The following is a 10,888-nucleotide window of genomic DNA, read 5'->3' on the forward strand; positions in this document are numbered from 1 at the left end:
ATTCTTTCAGCCTACAGACTGAATTGACAATGATAGCTTCTCTTTGTCTGTTGCATAATGTTCTGGGAACATTGAATCTATATACATAAGAACCTGGCTTAAATCTGCTGCTGTTTTCTATGCAGGCCTATGTACTTATTATGGAGGGTGGAAGCACTGTTAGGGTGTGTCCCAATGAGCACACACGTGCGATTTGCATTGCACACGTGCAGTTTGCACTGCACACATGCATGTGTTCACTGCACTGTTAATTTGCAGCACAGCAGGTTTTCTTGACACCGGAAACTCCCAGTGTAAAAAAACAACTCAAGCCAACCCCCCGCCCCCCCCCAAACAAACTGGCACGACACATGTGGCTTCAGTATGTATTGCCCAAAACTGGAGTCTGGATGGCCAGAGTCATGCTCCGGCTGCTGGCCAGGCTCTGCATGCCCAGACTGCCACTACTGCAGTCCCGGGGGGTTCCTAGGATTACAGGTAAGGCTGCTTGGGCCAGCCCCGCTACCCAACCTGGGCCAATTTTCGCCATATTTGTGCCACTGCTAGTTGTCCTCAGGGACATGCATGTTCCTGCTTGTGGGTTCCTGCGCTCTTAGAGTGAACATGCAATAGCAGTGGACCTGGATTGGAATGGGTTCTTTCATTTCAAAGGGAATTCTGTGTTTTGTATTCCAATGACAATACAAATAAAACATAAAATTTGCCACAAAATGAAAAATGAATTCTGGCTGATTGGAGCCTTTTGCTTCAAGAAAATCAAAATGTTTTGTTCTGGTTTTGACCTTTAAAAAAAACTTTGTAATTGTTTTTACTTCATTCTGGAAAGTCACTTCACAATGAAAATTCAAAACTTTCCATTTGGAAAACACTGGACAGGGATGTTTGAACGTCAAACCATTTTTTCTCCCCCTAGATGAAATTTTATTGAGATTAGCACATTTTTCAAGCTCTGTCATTTCAACAAATTCCCCCTATACTTTCCACTGAAAAATATTTTGGTAAGAAATTACTAACCAGCTCTCCCCTGCAAACCCACACAGTGAAGCTAATATTAGAGAGGGCCAGATTCTCAGCTAATAGAAATCATCATAACTCCACTGCAGCAGAGCTACTCTGATATCTGGATATGATATTTCCATCTTTTATAGATACCAAGGTCTTGAACTTTGTTTCTCCAGGAAAATCCAAAGCAAAAGGGGATTGAGCAATACAGGCAGTCCTTGACTTACAACATTTCAAGTTACAATGTTTTGCACTTACAACATTTATAAATTGACACCCGGTCTCAACTTTATGACGTCAGTTTCAAATTTACAATGCTTGATCCAATGCGATGCCACACCAGTGAACAAGTTTGCTGCGTCATTCATCTCCCTGGAGAACATCTGTCCAAACTTCCTTGGATACTTTTTTTAAGAAAGCAGACAAGACTCCAGAAAACCTGCAGCCAAGACTCCTGAGAAGACTCCGGCCAAGAACCCTTCAAAAAGTCCAGCAGTCACCTCAAAGAAGTCCTTCCAAATCAATATGACTGCTATTTACAATATAAGTACATTAATGTAGCTATATTACTCATCTATAATTGATCGAGTACAAAATTCTGGGTTATTTTTGGTGAAAATAGGGTATCGGGCCTTGGTTCTGGAACCAATCCCCTATTTATAACATTGTTTCTTATGAGAAAATTGGTTCTGAGTTACAACGTTTCGACTTAAGATGTGGTTTTCAGGAACCAATTGTGTCATAAGTCTGAGGACTGCCTGTATTTCAAATAGTTTTCTTTCTTTCTTTACCTGGCATTCTTATGAGTTTAGGACTATAAGAGTTAAGCACAAAAGCAGTGCTGAGAGTGGAACAGAATCACTTGTTTATTTCTGAAAAAAGTCTTTGATTTTTGCAGGAAAAAAGCCAAATCCTAGAATAAAACTCAGCAATTGAGTAAAGAAAAAGGAAATTTTGTATCTTATAATGTAAATATCTTGTGCTTATGGAAAATGTACAGGTTTACAGAATGGCAACATCAGAGAAGGGAGGAGGGAATATGTTTCACTTTCCACTCCCTTTCCTTCTTGAAACTCAGAGATACATTTGTCACATAAGTGCTAAAACTGCATTCAGATAACATATAGCTGAGTACTGATACTGAGAAAGCTACGGTGAGTGATACCAGTGGCAGTAGGGACTGTGGCATTAGAAGTAACTGGATAATGTAAATGCTTGGACTTGGGAGGGATTCTGCGCTTCACTTAATTCTGATATTACTATAGGTAGAGGTGGGTGAAAACAGATGTGGATGGGCACTTTTGGGCACACTGTCAATGATGGAGAATTGCTGCTTAATGTTAGTCTCACACACACACACACACACACACACACACACACACACACACACACACATCCACACACAACCTTAATTTACACACACCAGTTGTTGGCTTTTAAATAACCATATCCAATTTACAACCATAATGGACATTTCTCTGGAAATTCTTTCAGAGAGACCTGATCTATATTATATACATATATAAATTCTATGAGCAGAATTTCCAGGAGCTGTAATCACCCCAAATCTCTCAGACATTGGCCTTATCTATTTGCAGAGTCTTTTAGTTCAACTTTATGAAGAAAACATATTTATTTTACTTAGCACAATGATCGCAATTGTTACTTGATACTGGCAATAGCAGAACCTTATACATGTACAAAAACATTCCTGTCTGGCTCTACCATTGGTCTAGCAATCAAAAAAGACATTTACATAATATTTAAATGAAATATTTACTTTCCAAAAAATGCATTTGTCTTCTGTTGTAACACTAGTTGCAGCTCCTCATCTCTTACTCTATGCTTTTTTACTGCTTGTGTCAGAAAGATAAACATTCAGCCACTAGAGGCTCAGAAACATCAACAGCAATTAAAACAATTCTTATTATCCAAATACAATTCACGGTTTATTCAGAGTGAAAGACTGTTCCTTACTTTTGAGGTTATAGGGCTGAGTAGTATGGCTACACATTTCCTATACATGTATACTGTCAAGCATATACTGAAAAAAAATGTTTGACATATCTTCAGGACTTTCATAAGGAAGCCCAAAGAAATGTTTCAGTGTTGTATCAATAGCTGAACATTTGCAATGCAGTAACTATTTACTTTTGTTTCTGTTATTCCCCTGATACTGGAACAGTAATACTATATGGTGTCCTCTTGAGATGATAAGAATTTGAATATGTTGAAATGATCTTATTTTTTCAAAATGCAAAAATGCCTAGGAAAGCATCAGAGTTGATTAACATGAAAATAGCAAAAGTTTCCAAGCCAGTTTACACCTTAATGAAAGCTGACAGTTTAAAACTCAAGGGTGAAAGGTATCTAAAGGAACAAACAATTCCATTTTGTCACATATTTAGTTCAGTTAGGTCAATAAACACTCGAATTCATTCTTTCATATTTGCTATTGGGTACCTTGACTTGTTAATACTAGTTTATCCTCGCTTCATGTAGCCAGTACCAGGAACAGTTGAAATTCCAGATGGTTAAGTGGGTAGGTCTACTTTCAGTCCTAAAAAGCAGCATACTGTTACAGTATCAAATCATATGATCATTTCTTTGTCAGACTTTCTGGCCATCACTCTCAGATGCTGATGGTTCTGTATTTGGCATCTGATGTGTCCTGTCATCTGGTTTAGCACTCTTTCACAATGACATTAAAGGCTGCATTTCCTTCTTGTTCCCTACCTTGTCATGAACAGAATGTAAAATGATCTGTTTGCCTCCAAACTAGGCAGATGTCTCTCCAGATTTTAATGCAACAAGTTCAGAGTCATCTAAATATCTTCCATTTAACTGTTCGTTGTTGGAATCATGATGGTACAGATACACAGGGACCTCGGTGATAGATGTTGCTGTGTAAGAGGTAGAACGCGTAGAGCAGTGATCCCGTCGCCTTTGACCCCACTGGGTTTTATACTGCATCCATTGCCTTTTCAGAGCTCCTTGCACCTGGACAGGTCAAACAAGTAATATTTTTATAATGATTTCTGAACAACAGTGACAACTTGACTATAACAGATTGTGCTCTAGTGTGCACAGTCTGGCCTCCTACCCTTTATATTATGCTGGAAATTTTATTTTACTATAGTAACATGATGTCACATTTCATTAAAAGCCACTTCTGTTTGAAATCCCATTTCAGGTCAGATTGAGTTGAATGAGATTCACAGCTCATAGTCTCCAGTTTATTCAGAATATATTTACTCAGTTCACAGATTCAGTGTACATCACATAAGTTCCCCAGTGAAATGAAAGGGATGTATGTTGGCTTAGTGCACTGAGTAAATTTCACCCTGAATAAACTATGAATGAATAGTGAAAACTTAAGTACAACTTAAGTAATTAATAGGTCTAATATTAGTTTTCTTTACAGTGGTGAATTTCATCCATCAGCTATATAACATGCTGGGGAAAAAGGCACTTTCTACAAATATCTCAAGTAGAACCAGGTATATATTTCAGATGTGAGAGCTAGACTGTGATTTGGACTACACAGGCATTCAGGGACTTGGACTATACAGGCCTTGTTTCTTTGTTTTCCTGGGCTTTGAGTCCAGTCATGTAGGAGTAAGGTAGAATACTCTGGCTTGCTCCCTCCCCATATCAGTTACTTACTTACTTCCTATCAGTGTAGGAAGTAAGATGGGACTGGCTCTCTTCACTTGTCTAGTGTAGCAAAAGCAACAGTACTCTGTTGTAAAAGAGGACGTTCTTCCATTCCCCAGAACAAGGAAGAAGGTGTGAACTGAGACTTCAGGTGTGTCTCTGAGTCACAGTACTATTATTCATTGAGACTACACACCACCTCAGGAAGGGGACAACAGTCTGTCTAGCCTTACGTTGTGCCATACTTTTGATTCTCTAAGGTATCTTTGATATTCTTGCCTTCTCCAAAATTTTAATCTCTTTTACATATATAGTAAAATTTCACACATCCCCCATACAGCAGCCACTGCCTCTGCTCTTCTCTGGCTGACTAGAAGGAAGATATTCTCTTGTCAGAAAAGGGCGAGTTCTCATTAGTATTGCTAGAAATATGATATGCTTATTGACTATACTGTGGGTTACATAAGCAAGCCAAGAAGGGATATTGCACATTTTTATTTTTAAGGCAAGGAACAAGCCAAACTATGAGAAATGAGCCCATAAATTCTTAATTATGCAAACAGTTACACTGACTTCAAAAGGACTACTTTTTTGAGTACGCAAGGATTTGCAGGACTGATCTTTTAATACTGAAGGAAAACATGTCCATGCCAAGTTTCCAATATCAGCTTTTTGCTGTAATCCATTTCAGGAGAATCCGGTTAGAATGCCTTTAAATTGGAGAAGCATGTTTCTATTTACACTTTCAAACTGAAAAATGGCTGAATTCATTTTTGCTAGAGCCCAAAGCACAGAAAAAGCATAGAACTATTATGCAACCTTCCATTCATCCTTAATTATAAAGGATGTGACCAAAGGACATGACCACATTTTACTATAGCAACACTGATGCAAGTCAAAGGGAAATAATTTATTTATGTATATGTTTATTTGATTTATATGTCACCCTTCCAAACAAAGGCTCAAGGCAGCTTACAGCAAGAAGACAGAATATATTATAAAACAGGAAAATGACCAAGAGAACAAAACAGTACAGAAACCAAAGCATCAACATAAAACAGAAACGCCCTAGCCAATATCCCAGCCTAGCTTTTTTGCTAAACACTTGCCCAAATAAGAAGGTTTTAAAGTGTTTCCAAATGGTGTCCCAGCTCAGGGTCTGGCATGCCTTGGGAGGAAGGGAGGTCCAGAAATGAAGAACAACTGCTGACACTGACTTCCCATGAGTTTTTGCCCAGTGGGCTTGGTGCCTTGATGGTGCTTACAGGAGGTTGCTCTTGGCTGACCTTAGGGATTGTGATGGGGTATAAGGGAAAAGACAGACCCATAGATATGCAAGGCCCAGACTATTTAGGGCCTTATAGGTCAAAACCAGCACCTTGAAGTGTGTCCAGAAAGCTATTGGGAGCCAGTAGAGACTCTGGAGCACTGGAGTTATGTGCTCCTGACAACTGACCTCCTTCAGAAGGTAAGCTGCTGCCTTCTGCACCAGCTGCAGCTTCTGGATGGTCTTCAAGTGCAGTCCCACATAGAGCACACTGCAGTAATTTAGTCTTGAGGTTAAAAAGGCCTTGATGATGGTGGTCAGATCTGAATTTGAAAGTAAGGGTCACAGCCTTCTCACCAGAGAGAGTTGGTGAAAACACTCCTAGCTATGGCTGCCACTTGAAGAACCAGGTGCAGCAAAGGATCCAGAAGCACCCCAAGGCCATGAATTGGAGTGACAAATGGAGGCTGAACTCCATCAATGATAGGTGTGTCCCCCCCCTGCCCCCAAGTCACTGTTGCCTCTGTCTTGTCTGGATTCAGTTGCAATTGGTTCAGCAACATCCAATATCCAACTCCAGCCAGGCTCTGGGAAAGGACTCAGACTGCAGGGCCTGGTTCAGCTAAGAAAGAGTAATAGAGCTGGGTATCATCAGTATACTGATGATATTTCACTCCAAATCTCTGTGTAGTCTCAAAGAAATACTATATATAAGGCCTTTGTTATAATGGCTTGATATAGGCACAAAATAGGGGCAACAGGATGAAACCCCGGGGCACCCGCAATAAAGGTCTTGAGGGGCTGATGAGCATCTCCCTAACACTACCCTCTGGGACTTTCCTCCTAGGAAAGAATGGATCCAATTTAGAGCTGTCTTGGAAATACCCACCAGATTATGTAAAAGCTTTATCAGAACCTTAAGGGTTACCATATTTGAAGCTGCTGAAATATCTAGTAAGATCAACAGGGCACAATTTTTCCTGTCAATTTCCAGGCAAAGAATTGCAATGCAGGCCATGAGCACATTCTCTGTGCTATATCTAGGATGAAAGTCAGACTGATAAATGTCCAGGAATCTGAAGACATCCAGATGCACCTAGAACTGACATAAAACCAGCTCTTCAATGACTTTCCCCAAAGAGAAGGTTGGAGATGGATTGAAAATTGGCTACACAATTTTCATATAATACCATTGCAAAGTTCTATCGATGAAAAGGTGCTCTGGTATGATCTAATATGACATGGCATTGCTAATAGATCAGCAGAATTTAAGTAGAGAATTGTGTGGTATTGCTCCCAGAAAGTTTTCAATTAAGTTCAGCTTCTTAACAAGTAGCTTGTAGTCTTCCAGTTGTTCATAAGATTTAAATGTGCAGTCTAGATCATCACTCTCAAATCTACAAGAGGGGACTGGAGGAAGAAATCTTCACAATGGAGAAATCTCTCCATTGGCAATGGTCTGGAGAAGAGCCTGAAACTTGTTGCATGTGAAGGAAATCAGGTCAATCTGCACAAAATGTTTGTCTAGACTGTCTCTAATCACCATCAGCTCTGTATTGCAAGTTATAATGCTGCACAACTCTGAACAAGGTCTTTCCCTTCTGTACTTAGGTCTACTAGAATATTGCTTGGGGCTCTGCCAAGATGAGTTAGAGTTGACCCTTTCTGAGTAGGTTCCTTGTGAGTGGAGGAGGAAGAAGAGGGGGAGGAAATATTCCCCTGCCCTTGCTTCTGGCACACCTATTCTTCTCTCCAGCCTCCTCAGTCTCTAAGGCTAGGGACAGACATTACACATAAACCAGTTTAAGTAATCAGATGGTTTAAACCTGTAACAGAACATACGTTCAGTGCACATAAACCAGTTTCAAAATGGCTGACACTGGTTTAAGATAAGCCTGGTTAAATGTAGTATCAACTTAACTGATTTGGGTCAAACCAGTTTATGCAATGTCTGTCCCAGACCCCTTCCTGGTTTAAATTAAACCAGACTCCCCCAGCATCTCAGATGCTTTGCAGCCCTGGCCTGTGCTGTCTGCTCCAGAGAACAGGGCTGGCTCCCCATCTTCTGCTCTCTAGCCAGAGCTCTGACAGAGACTGCAGGTACAGCAGGGTCTGCCTTGCTTTTCCCTGCCCCACCCCCACCTTGCTGCTCACTGCTCAAGCAGGGATTCCTCCCTCCCTCCTCCCTCCATCTCCCACAGCACAGACCCCAGCCCCATGGACCCTAGGCATGTGGTATGCTCGCCAATGCTGAGTGGTGTCTCTGTGTGTGTGTGTTTCCAATTTCACTGGGATAGGCAGACAGAACAGTGTCCACTTAGGGCTTTTTGGAGCTAATCAACAGGTCAGCTGGTAATGTCTCTCTGGTCCTTCCTTGGAAAAAGCCATTAAAGAAGAGCTTGAACTAATGAGAGGCTTTTGTTTTATTGATGGGCGATAAATGTGGTGTTATCAACCCCCTGCTGGCTCCCTAACCTGTCAGGTTTGCAGACAGTATGAAGAAGCAGGGAGAGGAAAATTAAAAAGCTCAGTATCATCAACATATGCATACACTGTGCACACCCACTTTGCCTCAGAGTGCTAGCCAGGAGCTGGGGTCTGGCAACACTCCCACCCCTTGATAAGCGAGTGGGGGAAAAGCCTGGGACGGTGCAGGCAGGGTGGGGGTTTACACCTCTACCTAATCAGTGTCCTGCTGGGGCCTGGCCATGCACCCCCTCAGCTCAGCAGTGTAAAAGGGAAGGGAGGGCTGCTCTAGTGCCCCCCAGCCTTTTAGCCTGAGCCACTGCAGACATGTGCCTGAATTTCCTCAGTCCAGAGGAAATGTTTGTACAGTTGCAAACCAGTTCAATCTAGGCAGGTTATACTAACCTGCAAAGACTGAACCAATTTAGGGTCAGGCTTGTTGAACATCTGTCCCTAGCCTAACTGCCACTCCACAAGCATACCAAGACCTGTGCATCCTGTCTGAGAGGAAAGGCTGATATAGGCATGATGAGCCACTCATGCACCCTCAGGGTGCTCTCTGTTATGTTGGGGTCTCAAGGAAAACCCCAGATCTGGACACAAATGTGTATAAAAGAAGAGAAAGAGGATCAAAACATGAAGATATGCACAATCTACTGTGTGAAATCAGGTCATTTGATCTCACAAGGAAGTGAAGCTTTATTTCTGAACAGAGTTTGAACAGACATTCCATTCCCACTTCAACTCATGATTAAAAATCCCATGTACCAAAGCTGTTGGACTCCAGAGAGCTCTTTGAGTCATGAGAATGTAAGGTCAAAGCATTTGTGTTTTTATTCTCCACTGAATTTGTGGGCTTTACAAGAATCAGAGACTCAATGGATGATTAGTAGCATCACATGCTGCACTTACAAACTGAGTGAAGCCATGTGTTAATCAGTGTTTCTGTGATAGCTCCAAGGAATATAGGACTAATCTCCAATTATTATATTCCAAAACCAATTAAAAATGCTTATAGGTAGATTTGAAATGTGTGAATTGCAATTCTGTGGTTTTAAAAATAATGTGTATGGCAATAACATGTTTATAATAGAGAGCATCAGATAGCTGTCTTCCACAGGTTTCAGCATGCTGGTGCAGGAAATCAAATGAAGTCTTAAGTATAGAGGATTTGGGGTTTACTTATATTGTTCTTCAACTGCAGAAAGTGTTTTCTGCTCCTGTCACACCTTTTTGGCAAGAAAGATATACGACTTCCTTTTTTATACAGACTTTCCATTTTTATGGCCAACCTTCTAGTCTAGAAATAACCACAAGTCTGGAAGTATGGTCTAGTGAGCAGGGTAATGCAGAAAACCCATATCATCTGTGTGGTGCTTTTGTTTTTGGAGAGAGGTTCTGAAATATCATTTGATATTGTGACTTTAGAAGATCATTCTGCAGTCATGTGTGAGGATATCAATTGTTCTGGGGAATTGAAAAAACCCATGGCTTACATGTTCATGCTCTCTATTACTTTCCTATTGTAAAAGGTAGTGTAGATTTACACATTATAGACTGACATATACATAGCACAAGCTGAAACTCACTTCATCGGATGCAACAGAATTTCTTACAGAACTTAGGTGCCTGAGTAGTAACCAAAAGTTACTGTGCAGTATGGGCACATGTTTACATATGTGTGCTCGTATTGCGCAGTAGCTATGGTGACTTACACTGTGTTGGGCAGTGTATGCCTGCTTAGTTGATGCAGATAAGGCATGTGTAGATGTCTTACTGCACAGTAACACTGTATGTATGCTCTGACTTGGGAGTAACTTTACTCCCAAGACACAGCACACACAGCATTACTGCACTGTAACGCCTACATGCCTACATGTGTAGATGCCAGTCTAATGACTGCATACTGTGCAGTAAGTTACTGTGCAGTAAATGAATGTGTAGACATGCCCATTATAGATGAAACCACAGAGCACAAGCTAGATTCAAGCCTTTTTTTTTCCTATTTAAGGTTCACTAAAGAAGTGACTACTGTGGGGCTTTTGCTATGGTCCCTGCACAGAGTCCTAGTTATACATCTAGGGATGGGATGTGGGATGTGAGAGGATATGTTTACCACTACATGGGTAAGGGGAGACAAGACAACTGTGATCAATATCCCAGTACGGTTGTGGAGAAAAATTGCTGGAGAGGATGCAAAAAGGCTCTATTGAACCCTGGACCCAAGATTTAATTTAATCTGAAAATGCCTTTTATCTGCCACATCTTGAGGAAGCCAGTTAGATGGACTATACAATTATGAGCATATTTTATGCTACTTGGATATCTGCCAGTAACTTTTTGATTTGTGGGTACTAGCAGATAGCTTGCAAGGTATGTGCTGTAAAATAGGTCCATCATTATAGATTCATAGATTCACAGATTCTAGGGTCGGAAGGGACCTCAATAGATCATCAAGTCCGACCCCCTGCATAGGCAGGAAAGAGCGCTGGGTCT

General features: G+C 41.0%; 1 protein-coding gene across 1 annotated transcript in view; it reads right to left on the reverse strand.

The window, feature by feature from the left end:
- Positions 1 to 3,072: 3,072 nt before the first annotated feature.
- The window catches only part of CALCR (calcitonin receptor), a 128,837-nt gene continuing 121,021 nt past the window's right edge, over positions 3,073 to 10,888 (reverse strand). The window contains exon 11 of the mRNA XM_006025900.3: positions 3,073 to 4,002. Within this exon, the coding sequence (XP_006025962.1) occupies positions 3,781 to 4,002 (222 nt within the window). The 3' untranslated portion in view covers positions 3,073 to 3,780. The remainder of the gene's footprint in view (positions 4,003 to 10,888) is intronic.

This window comes from Alligator sinensis, unplaced genomic scaffold, assembly GCF_000455745.1.
Source record: "Alligator sinensis unplaced genomic scaffold, ASM45574v1 scaffold436_1, whole genome shotgun sequence".
Taxonomy (NCBI): domain Eukaryota; kingdom Metazoa; phylum Chordata; order Crocodylia; family Alligatoridae; genus Alligator; species Alligator sinensis.